Source organism: Pelophylax lessonae, assembly GCF_965119305.1.
Source record: "Pelophylax lessonae genome assembly, chromosome: 1".
Classification (NCBI taxonomy): Eukaryota; Metazoa; Chordata; class Amphibia; order Anura; family Ranidae; genus Pelophylax; species Pelophylax lessonae.
In genome coordinates this window covers 781,887,254-781,913,106 of record NC_138768.1, presented here as the reverse complement: position 1 = coordinate 781,913,106, position 25,853 = coordinate 781,887,254, and the positions used below count along the sequence as shown (strand labels likewise).

The window sequence follows — 25,853 nt, the reverse complement described above, 5'->3', positions numbered from 1 at the left end:
CTGGAACACAGCAAAAATGTGCATGCAGAAACACATCTGGACTGTTTCTGTGGTGTGAACAGGCTCTCAGTGTTTTGACTTCTCTAGATTAGGCAATGCTTTGTTTCCCACTGTTGGATCTTCCTGCTGAAGTTCAAAGCAATATAAAATCTACACCTGTTGTACTTTTGGATGACTTTGTGCTTTTTAGATATCACAGCTTGATGAGGTCAAAGTGAGGACCAGTGCCTTGAACGCGGTGTTTGATCTTCTTCTGCTTTTTGGACTTGAAATTCTAAAGCCAAAGGAAGATGATGCTGGTGATAACCACCAAATTAATCAGGCAGACGAAAGAGATGGAGCCCTTGAGACTGAACAGTCTAACTCTACACAAAAACCTGATGAAGAAGTAATAACTGAGACTTCTGCTTTGAATTCCATTTTAAAGATGTTCTCTGACTTCCTGGACAGTGAGGTATGAAGCAATTAGGCCTTTTTTGCTTATTCTGCTGATGGTAATATGCAAACATGTATTTAAGAATACCTATGGAAGCACAGCTGATTGCCATTTCATAATATTGCATTCCTTTACACATTGAAGATGTTTATCTAATCAACTAATGAACTCATTGATATAAATAATGAAGTTTCCATGTAGTGCCGGTTCTAGCTTTTTCTTCAGGTCCTACATTTTCTTAGGTGGAACGGCTAAACGGAGCAATGCTCTTTCTGAAATGTTAATGTCTGCTAAACAGAAGAAATCTCTTGCTATCTCCTGATGCGATCTTGGAGGCTAGCAATAAATTATTATTGTAGGTCCACAGCATTATCATTTAAAGCTTTCTTTAAAATGTGTTTAGATATGCAGACTTGTTCTGGCCCTTAAAAACTGTTAGCATAGATACATATGTATAGATCAGCTGAATGTAGGTGTTTATACCTATAAAGGAGGGAGGGTGAGCACTTCTAAACCTTTTGGCACTGGCTTGTGTCAGGAATGAACAGTAATCATTTGCTTGGATAATACCATCTGTCCAGTAATAACTACTGCTGAGAAATCATCCAGGGGGGGTGTCTACAAGAGTAAAGGTCGCAAGTGCCACAGACATGATCTTGTTAGGTCTAACTATGATTTGATGGTTCAGATGAAGTGATTGTTTATGCCTATGGACAAAGTGAAATATAGCAGAAATTACCCTGGTAATTTTTTTTTTTTAGGTTCCAGAAATAAGGACGGAAACGGCTGAAGGTTTAGCCAAACTGATGTTCTCAGGAAGATTGAAAAGTGCTAAGCTCCTGTCACGTCTGATACTTCTGTGGTACAATCCAGTGACTGAAGAAGACACAAAACTGCGTCACTGCCTTGGTGTCTTCTTCCCTATTTTTGCTTATTCATCTCGGTAAGATGTGTGAATTCTAAATCCACCACCACCAACTTGAATATGCTGCATGCTTGATCAAAGACAGGGACTCAGAAATATAAGACAGACATGCCTGGCAACTAGCATTTTCAAAAATATTTCTTGCATGACCTTATTCTCTACACATCCATGTAATGGTATCGCTATTATAAAAAATGCACATATCAGTTGAAGCAGAATTCCAAGCATGGATATTTTTTGCAATGTTGCATTGGCCCTCATGCCAAGTAAACAACCTCCTGTGTTCACTGTTCAGCTGGGCAGCTGCTCAACATGGTAACTGGAAGGTGGTAGCAATCACTGTAGTAGCAATCACTGAAGTAGCAGTGCCTACTGCCTGTGATTTCCAGCTTTCACGAGGATGAGCCAAGTACTGCACATGCATTTACCAAATTGGTCCAAGCTAGATAATTGTGACTATGCAAAAATATCTATACCTGGAGCTCAGCTTTAACCCCCTTACATAGTCCTATATACCTAAAAACCAAATTGAATTTTCAGTTTAAATACGTTGAATATGTTATAGTTGTCAGCCTGCTGTGGTGTGACCCTTGCTCTGTGTGGAAGCAATGGTGTGTCTGCAGAAATGCAACACATCCACTACTGAGTCACAGCTAGAGCTCTGGCTACATTTATTGAAAACCACATTTATATAAAAAAATGTTTTTAATTACCTATAAATTTATTGTAACCATTTGCTCCTATAGAACAAATCAGGAGTGCTTTGAAGAGGCTTTCCTGCCAACGCTACAGACCATCTTCAATGCCCCAGCTTCTTCTCCACTTGCTGACGTTGATGCCTCCAATGTTGCTGAACTGCTGGTTGATCTAACAAGGCCAAGTGGTTTAAAAGCACAAAAGAATATTTCCCCAGATTATCAGGTAAGTGTATTCTGTAACTGATACTTGTGCACTTTTATTGTTTTAGGGTTTTAAACCTTAATATGTTTAAAATGGTTATAAAGGCATTCCTTACATGAAGGTAAACCTTTCAGACGTTGCTGTGTGTATCTACAAAGGCACACAGCCTGCCTTGAGGTTAAACATGCAGGAGTGCCCCATAGCAAGTGGCTTGCTCTGGGGGCAGTCAGAAAAGGAGTAGTCAAGATCACCGGCAGGGGACCCCAGTAGAGGAGGGTCGGACCTACTTTGAGCAGTGCAGGCAAGTATGACATCTTTGTTAGAATAAAAAAAAATTAATCTTTACAATTACTTTAAACAAAAAACAAAACTGGATTTCTCTATCGTTCGACAGACGCAGCTCCTTACCTTCATGACTTCTAGGGACCTATCCTCCTTCTAGGAATAGGCACTAGGCAGGAAAAAAACGTAACCACGCCTATGCAGGCATAACTCCTCAGACTCTGCTATCATCAAACAGTTTTGTTCTGCCTAGTGTTAGGAATAGGAGCTCCCTGCTGAGACTTCGGTCTTGGCTGTAACAGGGAAAGTTTGTGATTTATTTTTTTAACTAGTTAGTTCCTGAGGACCGAGATCCAGAGAAACTACAAGCAACAGCTGGCTGCAGTTTGGCACTGGATAATCTAGATCCTTAAGGGCTCCTAGCCTGGCCAGTGAGTGTGAGCAGGTTATAGTCCAGAACTAGGCCTCGCCACGACAGTGCCCCGATGGATGGGGATGAGCCTGCGAGTGGACGGTCTTGCTGGAACGCCCTGAGCAGCTTCCCCTTGGCTGACAGCACCCCCATCCCCGGATGGGAGATGATCTGTTTTTGGAGTGGCGCCCACCTGGTACCATGGTATGTGAGTAAAATTGTCCCCCCAAACACCCTTGGAGGTCGCTGGGACGGAGTGGGCCCCTCCCTGAAATGGTCAGACCTTAGGGGCTCCCTCGGTTCCCTGGGCGGGGGTGTGTGGCGATAATAATTAGGTCGTTATGGCGCTTGAGGGGGGTGGATTGTCCTCAGTGGGTCTCTGGCTAAGGACCTTTAGATGCTTATTGTTCTTGGACCCCTTTGGGTGGTCCTGGAGACCGCATGGCACGCTGTGGGGACTGCCATTTTGCTGTGGTTCATGATCTCGGTGTTCACATTAGTTTGCAAGGGCAGCCATTTTTTATATTTCCCCATTGAGAATGTTTGAGCTGCTATTTTCTTGAGGTCCGTGGGATGGACAGACATGCAGCGTGGCTTATGATAGAGGCAGAGCTTCTTCCTTTTCCTGTGCAGACAGTGTTAGTTTAGTTTTTACACTGATCAGGCTGTATGCTTCTCTGTGGTCTGGTAACGTTCCTGGGTTTCCCTGTGGGTTTTTTCCTTTTCTGCTCTATTACATTAATAATCAGGGATTGTGAATCCGCAGTATTGGCGGTGGGACCACTTTTTCTCTTAGGTCCTCCGACAGTCGCCGCCACTTCATATTCATCACTAATGGGGGTTATTGACCTTTGCTCCGCAGGAGTAGCTAGGCAACAAAATAGTTAATATCAAAGCTTTTAGCATATCCCACCCCTAGGGGGTGGTCCCCTCAGTCAATACCTCCCTGCTTCCTGCATTCCCAACTCAGTTTCTAATGCCTAGCTTAGGAGTAGGCTGGCTGTTCCTGTGCTGGGGCTCTCAGTCTCAGCTTCTTTTCTCTTTTTGATTTTATTTGGAGTTTTTTTTTCTCTTTCTTTTACTTAGCTGTTTATTTTCAGCATTAGTTAGCTTCTTCTGATGAAGATGATCGTGCGGAGCTGGGTCTCGGACTGGCCACCCTGGATCCCAGGGCTCAGGGCCAGGGGCTTCCCAGCCTGCCATCGAGCGTTCAGCACAGGTTTCCCTGGCACATTGAACGACCCATCCCTGTTCGCTGCAGGGATGCTACCTGTGAGGTGGCTACCTCACTGAACGCCATTGCGGTTTCGCACCGCAGTTCCATTGCGTCACGGCTGCGACACTCCCTGTCCTCAGTACAGCAGTTTGGTCGCTGGAGCAGGCTCCCCACGCCATCCGGACTGGTAAGTGTATCTCTATGTGGGGACCTGTCTATTGGGTGTCAGTCTGGGACTGTGTGACCCTGCATGTCTGTGTGGCTGCTGAGCTCCCTGTCAGTTCCTGTGTGGAATTACTGCCTGTGTGTGGGCTGCGAGGGGGGGGCGGGGGGGCTCTCCTGCTCTGCTGAGTGCATACATAAAGCAGTCTGGTTTTGGACATGCTGTGCGGCGATCCGCCATTTTTTTTGCGGCAGAATGATGGTGGCCGGTCCTGTGTGGTACGGCGCAGCGTTTTGGCGCCAAACGCCGCCATTTTGGCGGCGATCGATCAGGCCACATGTCGGCGCCATTTTCTATTTGCCTATGAAGTCCTCAGCCGGGCGGCCATGTTTGTGTAGCCTTACATAGGCTTTACATGGGCGGTCAGTCATTGCATCACTTCCTTTTGCTCTGGGACAGCGATCGGTGGCAGCAGCCTGTGTGATCTCTCCAGGTTTTTACCTTTCCATTTTCCTGTATTCCTTGCCTAGTGTTCTTATCCCTGTGGGGGTCGGTGTATTCAGTGGGTGCGGTGGACTACGCTTGCCGCGATCTTAAAGGGGCAGTACTCCTTTTTTCCTAATACTACTGGGGCATGGATTCTCAGGATTGCAAGTTTCCTCCCGCCTTGGTGGGGGGCCAAGGGGCTGCTGCTTCCCCCAAGGGGGCTGATCTGGCTACTATTGTGGCAAATTTGGCTGCTCAGGTGCAGATGCTGGTGGCTGATCGATCCACTAAACGGCCCAGAGTGTCTATTTCCTCTGATTCAGAGGGCGATGGGGCTGCTATGGCTGGAGTGCCCTTCTCAGGGTCTCACTCATCTCTAGACCTTGTGGGGTCTGAGGGGGAGGCTGAGGTGGAAGGGGTTGATAATTCTCCCCCTGGCTCGTCTGAAGAGCTTGCACTCATGGATGAGTTGGTTGCTTCTATCAAGCAAACGCTGCATTTGCAGGATGAACCATGTCCTCCTGTTTTGATGTCCTCTTATGGGACGCAAAGGAAAGCAAAACATCGCAGGTTTTTCCTTGCTCTACGGAATTTCAGCGCGCGGTTGATGAGCAATGGCGCAATTTAAAAAAGCCTTTTGCTGTGCCGAGTAGGTTCAAGCTGCGTTATCCATTTACACCCACCACTGATGAGCGCTGGTGTGTGCCGCCTCAGGTGGATCATGCAGTGGCGATTTTAAATACATCCACTGTGATCCCTGCTGAGGATACCCCGGTGTTCCGGGACCCTACGGACAGGAGATTGGAGTCTTTGGCCCGTCATTCTTATACGGTTGCTGACTCTATGCTGAAGCTGATTTTTGCTTCCATTATGGCAGCCCAGGCTATTGCGGATTGGACGCAGGTGCTCAGGTGCACCCTGGTGGCTGACTCTGCCCCGCCGACAACTTTGGCTATGGTGGATCAGATTCATCAGGGTGTCATGTATTTGTGTGATGCGGACTTAGATTTGGTCCCTTTGGCTGCGCGTCTTTCAAGTGTGGCGGTATTGAACCGTCGCCTGATATGGCTGAAATGTTGGTCTGTTGACCAATCTTCTCGCAAGACTTTAGCTAATTTGCCCTACGCGGATTCTCGCCTTTTTGGCGAATCTTTGGATACTCTGATAAAGGGTATTTCTGGGGGTAAGAGCACTCTCTTGCCCCAGACTCACAAGAATAAGTTTGTTCGTGGTAAGAAGAATGCCTCGTTTAGACCCTCTCAGGGGTCCTTTCGTGCCTTTCGGTCGCACTATAAGGGCAAGCCCTTCAAGGGCCAAGGCTCCCAGAAGAAGCCGTGGACAGGTAAGCAGAAGTCCGGCCAGTCCGGGTCCGCTGCCCATAACAATACGGCCTGAAGGGACGCCCTCACCCAGTTCTGGAGTGGGGGGACGTTTGCTCTGTTTTCTTCAACCCTGGCTGGACCGCATTCGGGACAGGTGGGTTCAGGAAATCGTTCGATCTGGTTACAAGATCGAGTTTCTCTCTCGGCCGGCGGGCAGATTTTTCCCCTCAAACCTTCAGCTGACTCCGGAGCGCTTGCGGGATCTGCACCTGGCGGTGCGGGACCTGCGGGCCCAGGGAGTGGTTGTTCCGGTGCCTCATCGGGACAGATTTCGGGGTTCTATTCCAATCTGTTCACTGTGCCCAGAAAGGAGGGCAAGATACGTCCGATTCTGGACTTGAAAGCTCTGAACCACTTTGTGCGAGTTCGCAAGTTTCGCATGGAATCCCTGCGCTCGGTGGTGGCTGCCCTGGTTCCGGGGGAATTCATGGCCTCCATCGATTTTGAAGGATGCGTATCTTCACATTCCAATTTTCGAGGGTCACCAGAGGTACCTTCGATTCGCCATTGCGGAGGATCACTACCAATTTGTGGCGTTACCCTTCGGTCTCGCTTCGGCTCCGCGGGTTTTCACCAAGGTGCTTGCGCCGGTCCTGGCTTTACTGAGAGCCCAGGGCATCTCTGTCTTGGGGTATCTGGACGATATCTTGATTCGGTCTGCGACCAGTCAGGGCCTGGTGAACGACCTGTCCATCACGATGCAGACTCTGCAGGAGTTCGGTTGGACGATAAATTTCCCAAAGTCAACGTTGTGTCCCTCCGTTCGTCTTCCCTACCTGGGAATGATACTGGACTCTGTTCAAGCGAAGGTCTTCCTGCCGGAAGACAAGCTCCGGACACTTCAGGACGAGGTCAGGTCCCTCAGGGACAATCAGTGCTCGTCCCTCCGGACGTGTATGAGGTGTCTGGGATTGATGGTCTCGGCTTTCGAGGCGATTCCCTTCGCCCAGTTTCACACACGGGAGGTCCTGGCCAAGTGGGACGGGCGTCCGCAATCTCTGGATCTGCGGATTTCGTTGAGCCGCCTCTCCCGAAGGGGTCTTTTGTGGTGGCTCCAGTCCCCGGCGGTGTCGGGGGCAAGTCTTTTCGTCCTTTGTCGTGGACGGTGATCACCACGGATGCCAGCCTGTCGGGCTGGGGTGGTGTCCTGGGCGTTCTGTCCGCCCAGGGAACTTGGTCGGGGGAGGAATCATCCCTTCCGATCAACATTCTGGAATTGCGAGCAATACATCTCTGCCTTCTGCGTTGGACGGACAGGCTTCAAGGCTGTCCGGTTCGGGTGCAGACGGACAATGCCACAGTGGTGGCCTACATCAACCACCAAGGGGGCACCAGGAGTGCCCGCGCGGCTCGGGAAGTGGCCGACATTCTGTCTTGGGCCGAGACGCACGTCCCGGCGATAACGGCGGTTCACATTCCGGGAGTGGAGAACTGGCAGGCGGATTATCTGAGTCGCCAGACCCTGGACCAGGGAGAATGGTCCCTTCACCCGGATGTCTTTCAGATGCTGTGCGCGAAGTGGGGGTCCCCAGATGTGGACCTGTTCGCGTCTCGTCTAAACAACAAGTTGGAAAGGTTCGTAGCAAGGGCGCGCGATCCTCGGGCAGACGCCTCAGACGCGTTTAGTGACGTCCTGGAGTCAGTATCGTCTGATGTATGCCTTTCCGCCGATTCAGCTGCTGTCCAGGTTCCTTCGCAGGTTGGCCTCGGAACCACGCACGGTGATTCTGGTGGCACCGGACTGGCCTCGCCGGTCTTGGTACGCAGACCTCGTGAATCTGGCGGTCGACGCTCCGTGGCTTCTGCCTCTTCGAGAAGATCTCCTATTTCAAGGACCGATCTTCTATCCTGCTTTACAGTCGCTGGCTTTAACGGCCTGGCTGTTGAAAGCCAGGTCCTGAAGGATAGGGGTCTCTCCCCTGAGGTCATTCCCACTTTGATCAAGGCTAGAAAAGCCTCTTCGGGGAAGATTTACTACCGTACTTGGAAGGTGTATTTTGCCCGGTGTGAGTCCAGGGGATATTCCCCTCGTTCGTACTCTGTATCGAGAGTGTTGGCTTTCCTCCAAACTGGAGTGGACCAGCGTTTGGCGTTGGCCACGATTAAGGGTCAGATTTCTGCGCTGGCCGTTCTTTTTCAACGCCCTGTGGCGTCTAATTCTTTGGTTAGCACCTTTGTTCAAGGGGTGCGTCACTTGGCTCCTCCTCGGAGGAATCCTTTACCTCCATGGGACTTGAACCTTGTTCTGTCCGTATTGCAACATGCTCCCTTTGAGAAGCTCAGGGAGATCTCGTTGTCTCTCTTGTCTAAGAAGGTTGCCTTTTTGGTGGCAATCACTTCGGCTCACAGGGTATCGGAGCTGGCGGCCTTGTCCTGCAGCTCTCCCTACTTGGTGATTCACCTGGATAAGGTGGTCTTACGACCTAACCCTTCTTTTCTTCCGAAGAGGATCTCGGAATTTCACCTCAATGAGGACATTGTCTTGCCTTCGCTTTGCGCGACACCTAAGCATCCAAGGGAGGTGGCTTTGCATTCCTTGGATGTTGTTAGGGCGATCAGGGTTTACCTTTCATCGACAAAATCCTTTCGCAAGTCGGATTCTCTTTTGTCGGATTGTTCTTCCAGAGGGTCCTCGGAAGGGCATGGCAGCGTCGGCTGCGACCATCGCCAAATGGATCAGACAGACCATTGTGCAAGCCTATGCCTTGAAGGGGAAGGTTCCCCCTTTCCCTGTGAAGGCGCACTCTACCAGGTCTCTGAGTACGTCTTGGGCCTATCGTCATCAGGCTTCTGTGGCCCAGGTGTGTAAGGCGGCGACTTGGTCGTCAGTTCACACCTTCTCAAAATTCTACAAGGTGGATGTTCAGGCATCGGCGGATGCTTCCTTTGGCCGCAAGGTTCTTAGTGCGGCAGTGCCTTAGGGCCCCTTGTTTTGGGTCCTTGGCTGTTGGGATGTCTTTATCCCTAGGTTACTTGTTTTCCTGGGTTGTTGCTCCTGTTGAGCACGTTTTTTTTCCTGTTGCCCAGTTGGTTCTCTTACCTTGGTAAGGTTCTTTTCTCTGATGTGGGTACTGCTTTGCTTTAGGCGCGGCTGCTTTTTTTTCCCCACCCCTCATGTCTACACTGCTATGGGACGTCCCCATTAGTGATGAATATGAAGTGGCGGCGACTGTCGGAGGACGTAAGAGAAAACGGAATTTTTGGAAGATCTTACCTGTAAAATTCCTTTCTCTGAGTCCTCCGACAGTCGCCGCCCCCGCCCCTCTTTTGGGGTTTATGTACTCTACTGCTATGCTACTGAAACTGAGTTGGGAATGCAGGAAGCAGGGAGGTATTGACTGAGGGGACCACCCCCTAGGGGTGGGATATGCTAAAATCTTTGATATTAACTATTTTGTTGCCTAGCTACTCCTGCGGAGCAAAGGTCAATAACCCCCATTAGTGATGAATATGAAGTGGCGGCGACTGTCGGAGAAAGGAATTTTACAGGTAAGATCTTACAAAAATTCCGTTTTTTGCGGTCTTAAAGGGACATTACACAAAAAAAATGTTTACTTGAGCAATGGAGTCCCAGAATAAAAATTCACCTGCAGACCCCCTGGAAGCGACTGCGGGACCCTCCGGTTCACAGTTGCAGCCAGAAATTGCAGTTTTTTTGCAAAGCCTGATGTCAAAAGTGGATTTTGTCATTTCTGGTGCTGTCAGCTGCAAACGCCCTCCGCCCTCACCTCCATCGGCAGGGTCTTCGGATTCTGAGACAGAAATGGTTGCCGCGGACGCAGACCACCTTGAAGGGTCGGTGTCTTCACATTCTGACAGTGAAGAGGGACCTGTCCTCATCAGCTGCCGCATGGAAACGCGCATTGGTGGAAGCCCTGATAGTTTTTGTGCAGGAAATCCTAAAATTGGCTAATGAACCTACAGCGTCCGATACGTAGGTGTCTTTTGGCTCCCGTAAATCGGGCAAGGTATTCCCCTGTCCAGAATTGTTTCATACTATTGTGGATGAACAATGGCGACGCATTAAGCACATGGTGGTGCCTAAAGCTTTTTGCACGCCGTTATCCTTTTGTGGAGATGCACTGTACCACCAAAAGTATATTCTCCGGTGGCCAGATTGAATAAAGCGACTCGGGTACCGGTGGAAGAGTCTCGAACCTTTCCAGATCCCGTGGATAGACTGGTGGAATCCTTGTCCCGCCATTTACATGTGGTAGCAGGTCACATGTTAAAGGCTACCTTTGTGAATGTTTTAGTAGCGCAGACTGCTACTGAATGGGTGAAGTTACTGAAAAATAACTTGGAAATGGCACAGCTTCCCCCTGTGGTAGTGGAACTAATAGACCAGTTGACCCAAGCCCTGGTGTTCATGTGTGATAAGTCCCTGGACTCAGCTTTGTTGGTGGCCAGGACGTCCGCAGTGGGGATTGCCATTAGGCGCATGGTGTGGCTAAAATGCGGGTCGGCTGACCAGGCTTCTAAGAAGCAGGGTTCGTACGGTCCTGGAAATCCTGGAAATCCTGGAAAAGTTTTGGCATTTTTAGATGACCCTTTCCAAGCCTGGGAAAGTCATGGAAAATTAGGAAACACCACTAGGTTTTGGAAAAGTCATGGAATTACTGTGGAGGATCGGGGAGCGGATGCTTAATTATTTTATTCCCTAATGATATTGTATTGCCACATACTGTATTTACATTCACATCGGTGTATTAGCGTCCTTCCGGGTCCGCGGTATTATACATAGTTACATAGTTAGTGAGGTTGAAAAAAGACATCAGTCCATCCAGTTCAACCTATGATGTGTGTGTGTTTGCTTTTAACCGTACATTGTATACCCCTGTATGTTGTGGTCTCTAAGGTGCCCATCTAATAGTTTTTTGAAACTATCAATGCTCCCTGCTGATACGACTGCTTGTGGAAGAGAATTCCACATCCTTACCGCTCTTACAGTGAAGAACCCCTTACGCACTTTAAGGTTAAACCGCCTTTCCTCTAGTTTTAGTGAGTGGCCACGTGTCTTATTGTATCTCCTTTCTCTGAATAGTTTGTTCCTTATGCTAGGGTCGCCAGTACAGTATTTGTACATTGATATCATATCCCCCCTCAATCGTCTCTTCTCCAGAGAGAATAGGTTCAGTGCTTGTAGCCTTTCCTCATAGCTGATGTCCTCCATTCCCCTAATCATTTTTGTTGCCCTTCTCTGGACTTTCTCCAGTTCCAGCACATCCTTCCTGAGGACCGGTGCCCAGAACTGGACAGCATACTCCAGATTTGGCCGGACCAGAGTCTTGTAGAGTGGGAGAATAATCTCTTTATTTCTGGAGTGAATCCCCTTTTTTATACATCCCAGTATTCTGTTGGCTTTGCTTGCAGCGGCTTGGCATTGCATGCCACTGCCAAGCCTGTTGTCTACCAGTACCCCCAAGTCCTTTTCCATCCTAGACTCACCCAGAGGTTTCCCCCCTAGTGAGTAGCTTGCTTTCTGGTTTCTGGCCCCCAGGTGCATTACAAAATAGTACATTTTTCAACATTAAACCTCATCTGCCATGTAGTTGCCCACCCCGTTATTTTGTTCAGGTCCGCTAGCAAGGTTTCCACATCCTGCATAGAAGATATTGGCAAGCCTAGTTTAGTATCATCTGCAAATACTGAGATTGTACTAGATATCCCCTCCTCTAAACCTTTTTTGAATAAATTTAAACAGGATTGGTCCCAGGACAGAACCCTGGGGGATCCCACTTTCCACATCCGCCCAATACGAGTACTCCCCATTAATCACCACCCTCTGGACTCTCCCCTGGAGCCAGTTCTCTATCCAGGTACTCACCTTATGGTCCATACCTACCTTCCTTAGTTTGTACAGTAAGCGTTTGTGGGGAATGGTGTCAAAGGCCTTTGCAAAGTCCAGATACACCACATCCACAGGCTTTCCCTTATCTAGGTGGCAGCTCACTTCATCGTAGAAGGTTAATAGATTGGTTTGGCAAGAACGATTTTTCATAAATCCACGCTGATTACTACTTATAATACCGTTTTCATTACTAAAGTCTTGTATGTGGTCCCTTAACATCCCCTCCAAAATTTTGCAGACTACTGATGTTAGGCTGACCGGCCTATAGTTACCGAGATACATCTCGGCCCCTTTTTAAATATTGGTACCACATTGGCTTTTTTCCAATCAGCTGGCATCATACCCGTCTGTAAACTATCCTTAAAGATCAAGAATAATGGTCTGGCAATCACCTGGCTGAGCTCATTAAGAACCCTCGGGTGCAAGCCATCCAGTCCCGGGAATTTATTTATGTTAAGTTTCTCTAGTTTAGCTCCAAGTCTATCTTCTGTTAGCCATGGCGGCACTTCCTGAGGTGTATTATTTAGTTCGGCCTTACAAGCAAGGTTTGTGTAGCCCCCCGATTCTTTTGTGAAGACTGAAGAGAAGAAATTATTTAACACTTCCGCCTTTTCTCTGTCCTCAGTGGCCATATTTCCTTTGTCATCTTTTATGGGGCCAATGTGTTCTGGCCTCGCTTTCTTACCAGTTTGCCTCTCGCCTCAACAAGGAGCAGAGATTCGTAGCCAGGTCTCAAGATCCTCCGGCCAGCGCCACAGACGCACTGGTGGCTCATTGGGGTCGGTATCGGCTGATTTATGCATTCCCCCCCATTGAGACTCCTGCCGAGGCTTCTGCACAGGATAGAGGTAGAAAACTATTGGTGGCTCCAGACTGGCCTCATCGGTCTTGGTTACGCAGACTTGATAAGACTGGTTACCGATACCCCTTGGAGACTTCCTCTCAGGGAAGATCTGCTGTCTCAAGGTCCGATCTTCCATCCTACTTTACAGTCGCTGCCTTTTAACAGCATGGCTGTTGAAAGTCAGATGTTGAGAGAAAGGGGTCTTTCTGACTCTGATTCCTACACTCTTGAAGACTAGGAAGTCAACTTCCAGGAAGATCTACCATCGTATGTGGAAAGCGTGCATTTCATTGTGCAAATCGCTAAAGGTGCACCCTCTCTTGTTTTCGATCGCTAGGGTTTTGGCCTTTTTGCAGAAAGGGGTTGAACAGTGGTTGGCTTTGGGTACTATCAAAGACCAAGTTTCGGCTTTGGCTATATATTTTAAACGCCGGTTAGCCACACATGTACTAATTCAGACTTTTATCCAGGAACTACGTCAGATGGCTCCTCCGAGGAGATCCCCGTTACCTCTGTGGGATCTAAATCTGGTGTTATCTGTTATTCAAAAGCCTCCTTTTGAAAAATTTCAGGAGATTTCGCAGGCTTTCTTTTTCTCAGAAGGCTGCCTTCTTGGTGGCGATGACTTCTGCCTGCAGGATTTCTGAAATGGCGGTGTCTTACCTCTCACCTTATCTGGTGGTACACAGGGATAAGGTGGTACTTTGACCTAATCAGTTGTTTCTTGTTGTTCTTTTTGTCCTTACTGATGGACCTCGTAAGGGATTGGCTGCGTCTGCTGCGACCATTTCCAGATGGATCAGGCAGACGGGGGTACAGGCCTATTCGCTGAGGGGTCAGGTTCCTCCTTTCCCAGTGAAGGCTACTTCTACGAGAGCGCTGAGTGCCTCTTGGGCTTTTCGCCATCAGGCGTCGGTGCTATAAATTTGCAAGGCGGAAACTTGGTCGTCTGTGCATACATTCACAAAATTCTACAAGGTAGATGTGTTGGCATCCGCGGATGCTTCTTTTTGCCACAAGGTTTTGCAGGCTGCAGTTTAAAAGAGAACTCGGTTTCATTTATATCTTTGGGGGTTCAATTTTTTCCGGGTGAGCTCCAGTTGTTCCTAGTTGGCTAAGTTTAGCCATTGGGGACTTACATTTTGTTTCTGCATTGTTTCCCACACCTTGATTATACTGTTTTGGGACATTCCTATGAGTCATGAAGATAAGGAGCTGCTTCTGTCGAAAGATGGAAACTGGATTTTTGTAAGAACTTACCGTAAAATCCTTTTCTCTGAAGTTCATCGACAGATGCAGCACCCGCCCCTCTACTTCTGAGGTATGGGTTTTTTCGTCTTCTAAACACTGCTTGTAACCAAACTGTTTGATAAAAGCAAAGTCTGAGGGGTTATGCCTGCAGGGACAGTTAAGTTTTTTTTTCCTGCCTAGTGCCTATTCCTAGGAGCATAACCCTATGAGTCATGAGGATAAGGAGCTGCGTCCGTCCATGAACTTCAGAGAAAATTATTTTACGGTAAGTTCTTACAAAAATCCAGTTTTTCATGGCAGATTGCCTATCTTAATTTGTGAATCCAATCCATCAATCAAATGTATCACATGTTGCATGTTTAAATTGGGATTTCAATCTTTGTTGGTTAAAAAAAAAAATCTCACAAAGTCCTTTTATATGTTTCAAAGCTTTTACCACAATTTTACCTGCTACTTTTCTGCAGAAATTAGTAAATGCATTCCAGTCATTCTTAACTGGGAGCTTCTGCCTGCCCAAGCATGTCCCATTACATGAGAAAAACTGCTGGGAAAAGCACAGAGCCAATCCTTTACATTTATTGGATGTTACACAAATGATAGTGCCCCCATTTTATTTTGGCACTATAAAGAAATTAGTAGTTTTTATCAAAAGTGAACATTAAAATTAAATTATATACATTACCAAAATAAATGAAATTCACCGCATGGAGGAATTGACTGCTACCTTGACAAACACCGAAGAACAAACCTGGATTCCCTGGGCACACTTAACAGGTACAGAGGCGTACCTACGGGGCCAATGGCTGAGTTGGTGCGGATTGTTTTGGCACCCGCTGGGCCTCTGCCCTGGCGCCCCCGCCCTGGTCTTCCCCCACTCTTTTTTTCCCACCTCCTTCCTTTTTCTTTTTCCCTTTTTCTTCTCCTCTCACCCTCCCCATCTCCCTACCTCTATTTTTGACTCCTCACTTCTACTTTCAGAGATTTCTCCTGTGCTGCCTATTATCCTGCCTACAGTTTATTTTAGTATATCCGGTTCCGTCCCTCGAAGACGGAATGTTAGGTGCACTCGGTTCGGTTATTGTGTCACGCTCTCGTTCCTTTCTGAGCGCTGCATTTGCACTGTCTGCACCCTTTTTTTCTTTTGAAAAATCAGTTTGTCTGCAGTGTACCATGGTTTATCTGCTACCGCTCATTGCTTACCTGACAGCACCGGTTGAATCTATGTACTCATATATTACTGTATCTGCCTGTTGCTTTTCTCTGCTGTTTCACATGGCAATGTTCTTGCTTTTGTATTTTCACTGGTACTTTGCTTTCAATAAAGACATTTTTAAAAAATGATATACATTTCTGCGTAAAATTTGTAGGCTCCAAAAATTCTGTAAAGTGAGGGTAGAATGCAATGAATAGTTTTTTTTTATTTATCAGTTAAACTGCAAAATGCATGAACAGGTTAAAAAAGCCTTTAAAGTGAAAGTTCTTGAGTGGCCATCCTAATCCTGACCTCTGCATCATTAAAACAATGAAGAATTTACAAAGCCCAGAGGCATTAGTCAGCTTTGAGAAAATAAAAGGGCTTCCTATACAGCGGAAACTGAAAGATTGTGTGGGACTTGCGTCCCATATTTTATGTTGCAAGGACCGAAAGGTAAAGCAAAAACTAGGTCTGCACACAGCTACAGTGGGGAAAACAATTATTTGATCCTCTGCAGATTATGTAAGTTTGCTGACTTACAAAGAAATGAAGGGTCTATAATTTTTATCATAGGTGTATTTTAAATGATAGAGACAGAATAATAACCAGAAAAACACATGGTACAAATCTTATAAATTGAGTTGCAGTTTAGTGAGTAAAATTAAGTATTTAATCCCCTACCAACCAACCATAATTCTGGCTCCCACAGACTGGCTACAGTATGTGATCATGTGGTACACAGATTAGTCCTGTCCATTTAAAGAAGGTGCTCCTAAGGACAACTCGTTATGTGTATTAAAGACCCCTGTCTACAGAAACTTTCTTCCATTCAAACCTTGCTATCATGGGCAAGACCAAAGAGCTGTGAAAGGACGTCAGGGACAAGATTGTAGACCTGCACAAGGCTGAAATGGGCTACAAGACCATCAGCAAGAAGCTTGATGAGGAGACAACTGTTGGAGTGATTATTTGCAAATAGAAGAAATACAAAATAACCATCAAATCTCTCTCTGGAGCTCCACGCATGGGGTAAGGATGATCATGAGAAAAGTGAGGGATCAGCCCAGAACTACACAGGGAGGAGCTTGTGAATGATCTCAAGGCAGTTGGGACCACAGTCACTAAACAATCCACTGGTAACACAATACACCGCCATGAATTAAAATCCTGCAGCCTCAAGAAGGCACATGTACAGGCCCGTCTGAAGTTTGCCAGTGAAAATCTAAATGATTGAGGATTGGGAGAAAGTGTTCTGGTCAAATGACACAAAAAGTGAGCTCTTTGGCATTGACTCGCTGTGTTTGGCGGAAGGAAAATGCTGACTATGACGAACACCATCCCTACAGTCAAACACAGAAGTGGAAACATTATGCTTTGGGGCTGTTTCTCTGCTAAAGGTACAGGCGGACTTTACCATATTGAGGGGCCAATGGATGGGGCCATGTATTGTAAAATCTTGGATGAGAACCTTCTTCCCACAGCCGGAACACTGAAGATGGAGTGGGTCTTCCAGCATGACAATGACCCAAAACATACCGCCAAGGCAACAAAGGATTGGCTCAAGAAGCATCCTAATCCTACAGAAAATTTATGGAGGGAGCTGAAACTTTGAGTTGCCAAGCGACCACCAAGAAACCTTGTTTCGAGAAGATCTGTAAAGAGTGGACCCAGGTCCCTCCTGACATGTGCAAACCTGGCTACCAACAACAAGAAATGTCTTACCTCTGTGCTTGCCAACAAGGGGTTCTCCACCAAGTACGAAGTCATGTTTTGCTTGGGGATCAAATACTTATTTCTCTATCGTCCTTTGATAGACGCAGCTCTCAATGCTTCTTCACTATTGGGTTATGCGCCATCTACAGGAGTACACTAGGCAGTGAAAACTTTTCACTCAACACGCCTATAGGGGCTGTCCCTCACGACATAACCCCAGACACACTGTGCTCTCAAATCAGTTTTTTTGCTGCCTAGTTAAGGAGTAGGACCTAGGTTTCCCGCTGGGACTCCGGTCTTTGTTTTTATTTTTTAAGAATGTTTATCTTTACTCACTATCGCTAGTTAGTGTAAGGGGGATCCTCCTGGTGCACTACAAGTGACAGCCGGGCTGAGGTTTCGCACTGGATAATCTAGATCCTTACGGTCTCCCAGCCTGGCCAACAAGCATGAGCAGGTTGTGGTCCGGTGGATGGGGGACAAGCCTGCGAGCGGATGCCTCGCCGGGACGTGTCAACCTGGAACACCCTGAGTTGCAGCGTACCTCTTGTGGCTGGCAGCACCCCCACTCAGGGTGGGAGGCGAGCTGCTCCGGAGCGGAGACCTCTGAGGGGGAGATGTGGGCCCACTCATGGAGATAACAGGGCTGTGTTTCTCTAAGATCCCCCAGGCCTATCAGTACAGGCCCTGCCCTCCCAGCTCCCACTGTGGACGCTATAGTCGGCGTCTGGGGGGGGGGGGGGGGGTTAATGTCACCTTGTCCTGGGGGGTTCCTTTAGATGGATTTCCCTCGTGGACTCATGCCTGTGTCCTGACCGCATGTCAGTGCTGACGGCCGTCATTTTAAGTGTGGGCATAGGTGCTCTGTGTAAGGGCAGCAGCCATTTTCCCTAAGCTTCCTATACTTTACTATTGGCACCATTTTATTGTAGCCTGAGGCTATACAGGCAGTGTGCGGCCTCTAGTGGTGATATGTCACTTCCTGGCAGACGTTTTCATGCTGGAGATTACACTACAGAGCTGCTACAACTCAGAGGTGATAAAGTAAGGGGTTTTGTTCCTTTGGGTATTCCTCTGGCACACTTTTGCTCCTGCCAGCCTTTAAGGGGGACTCCGGATGCAGCGGTATAGCGGTGCGGACCGCGATCGCAATTTAAAGGAGCAGTGCACTCTTTTTTTCTAAAACTTGCAAAATGGAGTCCCAAGGTAAAAATTCCCCCTTAGACTTTATTACTGCGCATGCCGGACCTTCCGAATCGCAGTCTCATGTCTGTCTGCAGCTTCAAAAAATCTGGCGCCAAAGGTGGACTTTGATAAAACAAGTCGCTACCCAGCCACGGCCACTGCCTTCTCAGTTCTCTAATTCGGAGCCTGATAAGGTCGCCACTGATAATCCCATCCCTGAGGGATCCCTGTCCTCAGTCAGATGGTCAGGAGGATATGTCGTCCTCAGCTGCAGCGCGGGGACGTGCTAAGGTGGAAGCACTGATTTTTTTTTTTTCAGTCAGGGAAACATTGAAAATGGATGATGAGCCCACACAGTCAGGTCAGCTGGTGGTTTTTGGCTCCCGCAAAAGCCCAGAAGTCGGTCAGGTTCCCTTGTCCCGAGGACTTTCACGATATGGTGAATGAGCAATAGCGCATTGAGCTCGTGCTAGTGGTGCAAAAGCACTTTAAACACCGTTATCCCTTTGCTGACTCAATAAGTTGGATCACCCTGTTTCCAGAACATATCTACTGTGGTACCTGTGGAAGTCTCCCCGGTGTTTATGGACCTGGTGGACTGATGGGTGGAATCCTTTTCCCGCCACCTGTATTTGCTGGCGGGCTCGATACTTACTTCTGTATTCGCGTCTGCCCTTGTGTCTCAGACGGTTACAGAATGGGTTGCAGTGCTTAGGGGTAACTTGATCGCGGAGACAGTTCCCCCCCCCCCGGCTCTGATGAGCTCACGGACCAGATGGCCCAGGCCCTGGTGTACCTGTGTGCTGCGGCCCTGGATGCAGCTCCTCTGGTTGCCAGTGTCAGCGGTAGGGATTGCCATACTCCGATAGTGTGGCCGCGGAGCTGGTCGGTGGACCAGGCTTTTAAGGCCTTAACTGATCTCCCATTTTTGGGTGAACGCCTGTTTTGGGACTCCTTGGATGAGTTAAGGGCCTAACGGGGGGTAAGCGTTCTCTGCTACCCCAATCCTCAAAGGCAAGCCACCTCGCAGTAATAGGGGACCCTCTTTCACGGCTCTCAGGCAGTTTTTTTCGTGCCGCAAGGGCGCGTGCAAACGGTAAACCGTTCAGAGCCTCTGAAGGAAACGGGAAGGCTTGGTCGGGTAAGCCCAAGACTAGCAGGTCCGGTTTGGCGGACAAATCCTCTTCTAAATGAAGGGGCGTCTTCACCCAATTCTGGGTGTGGAGGGGGGGACGTCTGCGTCCCAAGAACCCTGGACGTCTCTGATTGGGACAAATGGGTTCACAAACTAATTTGTTCAGGGTACAAGATCGATTTTTGGTCTCACCCAGCAGACATGTTCTTTCCATCAAATCTCCGTCTGTCTCTGGATCGATTGAAGGACCTCAGGGAGGCAGTGCAGACTCTCCTTGCACGGGGAGTGATTTTGCCGGTTTCTCAGCATGAATGATTTCAAGGTTTTTATTAAAACCTGTTTGCAGTGCCCTGACAGGAGGGCAAGGTGCTTCCAATTCTGGACCTCAAATCACTGCACCCCTTTGTGCGGGCGCAGAAGTTTGGATGAAATCCATTCGGTCGGAGTTAGCATCTTTACATCAGGGGGACTTTCTGGACTCCATAGCTGTAAAGGATACGTATCTGCACATACCTATTTACGAGGGTCATCAGCGGTGTCTGTTTCGCGGTGGCGGAGGAGCACTTTTAATTTGTGGCATTACCCTTTGGTCTAGCTTCCACTCCCAGGATATTCACCAAGGTTTTGACCCCAGTGCTGGCTTGCTACGCAGAAAGGGGATTGCGAACCTCGGCTATCTGGACGAACTCCTGTTGAGGGCAAGCTCTCATGTCGACCTGTCGGGCGACCTGGCATTCACGGTTCAGACACTTCAGGAGTTCGGGTGGACCATCAACTTTCAGAAGTCTGCACTGACTCCGTCAGTGTTCCTGAACTACCTGGGCATGATCTTGGACTTCTCTCATGCGAGGGACTTTCTCCCAGAGGAAAAACTTCAGGCCTTGCAGGGCGAGATCGGTTGCTGATGGACAACGATCTCTCCTCCCTGCGGATGTGTATGAGGTTTTTGGGGCTGTTGGTGTCGACTTTCGAGGCGGTCCCATTTGCTCAATTTCACACAAGGCCGCTACAAACAGAGACCCGCAGTCCTTGGACAGAATATGTCTAAGACGTCTCTCGAGGTGAGAGCTCTCTTGGTGGCTTCTGTTGCCCGCTCTAGCCATGGCGGGTCCTTTCTGCCGCTGTTGTGGACATTGGTCACCACAGATGCCAGCCTGTCGGGCTGGGGTGGAGTACTGGATACCTCTTGTGTCCAGGGAACGTGGTTGCCGGAGGAATCCTCCTTACCAATACATGTCCTTGAGCGAAGGGCGATCAAACTCTGCCTGCTCTATTGGGCTACATGGCTTTCCGGTTCGGGTACAATCCGACAATGCCACAGCTGTGGCCTACATCAATCATCGGGGGCACCAGAGGGTCCGGGCGCCCAGGGAAGTGGCTGAGATCCTGATTTGGGCCAAGGCACATTTTCCGGCTCTCTCCACTGTTAATATCCCAGTCGTCATGTTCTGGATCAGGGGAATGGTCCCTGCATCCGGATGTTTTTAGTCTCCTGTGTGCCCGATGGGGGAACTCCGGAGGTGGATTTGTTTGCGTCTCATCGGAACAAAAAGGTAGAGCGGTTTGTGGCCCGGGCTCGAGACCCTCTGGCCGACGCCACAGACGCATTGGTGGTGTCTTGGAACCGATATCGGCTGATTTATGCCTTTCCTCCTAAACAGCTCTTGTCAAGGTTCCTCTGCAGGTTGGCGGTGGAACAGATTCCGGTAAATCTGGTGGCCCCAGACTGGCCTCGCTGGTCTTGGTACGCAGACCTGGTAAAGATGGTCGTCGAGCCTCCCTGGCGGCTGCCTCTGGGAGAGGATCTGCTGTCTCAAGGGCCGATCTTCCATCCTGCTTTACGGTCGCTGGCTTTAACGGCGTGGTGGTTTCTGTGATTCCTACCTTGTTGAGAGCTAGGAAGGCTACGTCCAGGAAGTTTTCTCATCGTACTTGGAAGATGTATATTGCCAGGTGTGAGTCAAGTTGCATCCTCGCTCGTTTTCGGTGGTGAGGGTCTTAGCCTTCTTGCAGAAGGGAGTTGAGCAACGCTTGGCTTTAGGTACAATTAAAGGTCGGGTGTCGGCCTTAGCCATTTACTTCCAACGTCCCCTGGTGTCTATTTCCTTAATCTGCACATTTATTCAAGGGGTGCGTCATCTGGCTCTGCCGAGGAGATCCCCTTTGCCGCCATTCTTTGTACTTTGGCAAACTTAAAAAATCTGCAGGGGATCAAACAATTTCCCCACTGTATTGTGTAGCACAAATGTCCTTTAAAACAAATAAATGGTTGCAAGTGGAGTGGTCTTCGCGTATTACCTGTGTCCTTGGGAGATGGAGATTTAGGTTAACTTTTGAAAATATTGGGAGATGGAGATTTAGGATAACTTTTGAAACTAGAAGCCAGCTCATGGTCAGCAGCAGTAGTTTCTCCACAACCACACACAATCATATTTTTGTGTGTGACATATTTATCATGGTAATCTGAACTACTTTTGCAGAAAATAGTCTTTCTCTTACGTCCTCGGACAGTCGCCGCCTCTTCATATTCGTCACAATGGGGTATTAGACTTTGCTCCGAAGGAGTAGCTAGGCAACAGAATATGTTAACATTAAAGCTTTTAACATATCCCACCCTCAAGGGGTGGTCCCCTCAGTCAATACCCTCCTACTTCCTGCAACCATATCTCAGTTTCAATGTCTAGCTTGTCAGGAGTAGCTGGTTCTCTCTGTGCTGGGGCTTTTTGCCCCAGCCTTTTCTTCTTTTTTTGATTTTTTGTTTGAGTTTTTTCTCTCTTTACTTAGCTGTTCTTTTTGTCAGCATTAGTTAGTTCTTCTGATGAAGAGGATCATGCGGGCTGGGTCTCTGGCTGATCCCCCTGGTCGCAGGTCGTGGGTCAGTGGCTTCCCAGCCTGCCATCGAGCGTTCAGCCAGGTAACGCTCCTGGCGCACTGAACGACCCATCCCTGTTCGGTGCAGGGATGATTGGTGAGGTGGCTACCTCACTGGACGCTGTGCGGTTTCTTAACCCCCATTTTGTGCGTCCTGAATGCGACTCTCCCTGCCTCATGTGCAGCGGCTTGTTCGCCTGTGCGGGTCCCCCACGCCATTGAGAGGTAAGTGTATCTATGTGGGGACCTGTCTGTCGGGGGGGGGTGTCAGTCTGGGACTGTGTAACCTGCCTCTGTTCACACTGTTTGTCTCCCTATCACTCTGCTGCATGCTGTGGGCTGCAGGGGGGGGGGGAGCTGTGTGACACTGTCTGTGTCAGCCTGTTGTTCAGTGTGAAGAGCTGTGTGCTGTGGGGCATGTTTTTTGGCATGTTGGGGCACGATACAGCGATCGCTGTGGTGATCTGCCATGTTTTTTTGCATGGATAGTGTTATCTGCATAACTGTATTGTAGGAGCGGCGGTTTCGGCGCCAAACGGCGCCATTTTGCCTGCGCTCGCTCCGGCCGCATGTTCTCCATGTAGGCGGCCATTTTCTTGTAGCCTCCCATAGGCTTTAATAGAGCGCCCTGGTTTCATCACTTCCTCTTCTCCTGGGTGCACCGATCGAGGCAGCAGCAGCGGCAGGGATCTCCTCAGGTTTTATCCTTCTGTTCTTCCTATATCCATTGCCTGTGTTCAGTTTATTGTCCCTGTGGGGGTCTCATTGTGCTTGTGTGTGGTGCGGTGGGCTGCGCTCGCCGCGCTTGTTAAAGGGGCAGTTAACCCTTTATTCTCCGGCATATTATATTGGGGCAATGGATTCTCAGGAGGGCAAATTTCCTGCCACCTTGGTGGAAAGCCAGGGGACTGCTGTTTCCCCCCCAGGGGGGGATTTGGCCGCTATAGTGGCTGGCCTTGCTGCTCAGGTGCAGATGCTGGTGGCTGCTCAATCTACTAAAAGACCCAGAGTTTTTTTCCTCTGATTCTGAGGGTGAAGGTGATGGGGCTGTTATGGCGGGGGTCTCCTTATCAGGGTCCCGTTCCTCCCTGGATCTCGTGGGGTCCGAGGTGGAGGCTGAAGTTGAGGGGGTTGATAATTCTCCCCCTGGCTCACCTGAAGAGCTTGCAATCATGGATGAATTGATTGCTTCCATAAAACAAACGCTGCGTTTGCAGGATGAAGTGTGTCCTCCCGCTGCCTTGGCTTATGGGACGCAGAGAAAACGCAGGACACCGCAGGTTTTTCCCTGCAATGATGATTTTCAGCGCGCTGTTAAGGAACAATGGCGCCACTTAAGCAAACCTTTTGCTGTGCCATGTAGGTTCAAGCTGCGTTAAACCTTTTTCGCCTTCCACTGATGAACGGTGGTGTGTGCCACCCCCGGTGGATCACGCAATTGCGGTTTTAAACAAATCCACTGCGATTCCTGCAGAGGATACCCCGGTGTTCCGTGATGCCACGGATAGGAGAATGGAGTCTCTTGCCCGTCATACTTATTCTGTTACGGGTTCGATGCTTAAAGCTCTGTTTGCCTCTCTTATGGCGGCCCAGGCTGTCGCAAGTTGGACGCAGATGCTTAGGCACGTCCTAGTGGCTGATTCGGCCTCGCCGGCGACCCTGGATATGGTGGATCAAATCCATCAGGGTGTCATGTATCTGTGTGATGCGGACTTGGACTTAGTCCCGTTGGCTGCATGTGTACAGAGCGTGGCGGTGTTGTCTCGCCGCCTGGTTTGATTGAAGTGTTGGTCGGTGGACCAATCTTCGCGTAAAACCTTAGCCAATCTGCCTTATGATGGGTCTCGCCTTTTTGGGGAATCCTTGGATGCGTTGATTAAGGGGATCACCGGAGGTAAGAGCACTCTCTTGCCCCATTTCCCCAAGGCTAAGGGGGCTCCTGGGAAGAAGCATGCTAATTTTCGGCCTCCTCAGGGGTCTTTTCGTGCCTTTCGGTCGCACTACAAGGGCAAACCGTTCAAGGGACAAGGCTCTCAAAAGAAGCCCTGGTCTGGTAAACAGAAGTCCGGTCAGTCCGGACCCGCTGCCCATAACAGTGCGGCCTGAAGGGGCGCCCTCACCCAGTTTTGGGGTGGGGGACGCTTGCTCGGTTTTCTTCAACCCCGGTTGGCCCGCGTGCGGGACCGGTGGGTTCAGGAAATCGTTCGATCTGGTTACAAGATCGAGTTTCTCTCTCGGCCGGAGAGCAGATTCTTTCCCTCAAATCTTCAACTGTCTCCAGAGCGTTTACGGGATCTGCACCTGGCGGTGCGGGACCTGAGGGCTCAGGGAGTAGTGGTTCCGGTGCCTCATCGGGACAGATTTCGGGGGTTTTATTCCAATCTGTTCACCGTGCCCAGGAAGGAGGGCAAGGTTCGTCCAATTCTGGACTTGAAGGCTCTGAACCGCTTTGTGCGGGTTCGCAAGTTCCTCATGGAATCCCTGCGGTCGGTGGTGGCTGCCCTGGTTCCGGGAGAATTCATGGCCTCCATCGATTTGAAGGATGCGTACCTTCACATCCCGATTTTTCGAGGGTCACCAGAGGTACCTTCGATTCGCCATTGCGGAGGATCATTACCAGTTCGTGGCGTTACCTTTTGGTCTCGGCTCCACGGGTTTTCACCAAGGTGCTTGCACCGGTTCTGGCCTTGTTGAGAGCCCAGGGCATCTCTGTCCTGGGGTATCTGGACGACATTCTGGTTCGGTCTGCGTCCAGCCAGGTTCTGGAAAAGGACCTGTCTGTCACGATGCAAACTCTGCAGGAGTTTGGTTGGACGATAAATTTTCCAAAGTCGACGCTGAGACCGTCAGTTCGTCTTCCCTACCTGGGAATGATCCTGGACTCGGTCCAGGCGAAGGTCTTCCTGCCGGAAGACAAACTCAGAACTCTTCAGGAGGAAGTCAGGTCCCTCAGGGACGTTCCACACTCGTCTCTGCGGGCTTGCATGAGATGTCTGGGATTGATGGTCTCGGCCTTCGAGGCGATTCCCTTCGCCCAGTTTCACACGCGGGGTCTCCAAGCGGAGATCCTGTCGAGGTGGGACGGGCGACCTCAATCTCTGGATCTTCGAATCTCGTTGAGCCATCGCACCAGAAGGGATCTTCTGTGGTGGCTCCAGTCCCCGATGGTATCGGGGGGCAAGTCTTTTCGTCCTATCTCGTGGACGGTGATCACCACGGATGCCAGTCTGTTGGGCTGGGGTGGTGTTCTGGGTGTTCTGTCCGCCCAGGGAACTTGGTCGGAGGGGGGAGTCCTCCCTTCCGATCAACATTCTGGAATTGCATGCGATTAAATCTCTGCCTTCATCGTTGGACGGACCGGCTGCAGGGCTGTCCGGGTGCAGACGGACAATGCCACGGCGGTGGCCTACATCAACCACCAAGGGGGCACCAGGAGTGCCCGAGCGGCTCGGGAAGTGGCCGACATTCTGTCTTGGGCCGAGACTCATGTCCCGGCGATAACGGCGGTTCACATTCCGGGGGTGGAGAACTGGCAGGCGGACTATCTGAGTCGCCAGACCCTGGATCAGGGGGAATGGTCTTTCCACCCGGCTGTCTTCCGGATGT

At 49.3% G+C, this 25,853-nt stretch overlaps 1 protein-coding gene across 1 annotated transcript in view; it reads left to right on the top strand.

The window, feature by feature from the left end:
• Positions 1-25,853, top strand: part of NCAPG (non-SMC condensin I complex subunit G) — a 234,944-nt gene that overhangs the window by 140,514 nt on the left and 68,577 nt on the right. Inside the window, exons 14-16 of the mRNA XM_082243654.1 lie at positions 191-454; positions 1,198-1,379; positions 2,108-2,282. Of these exons, the coding sequence (XP_082099780.1) occupies positions 191-454; positions 1,198-1,379; positions 2,108-2,282 (621 nt within the window). The remainder of the gene's footprint in view (positions 1-190; positions 455-1,197; positions 1,380-2,107; positions 2,283-25,853) is intronic.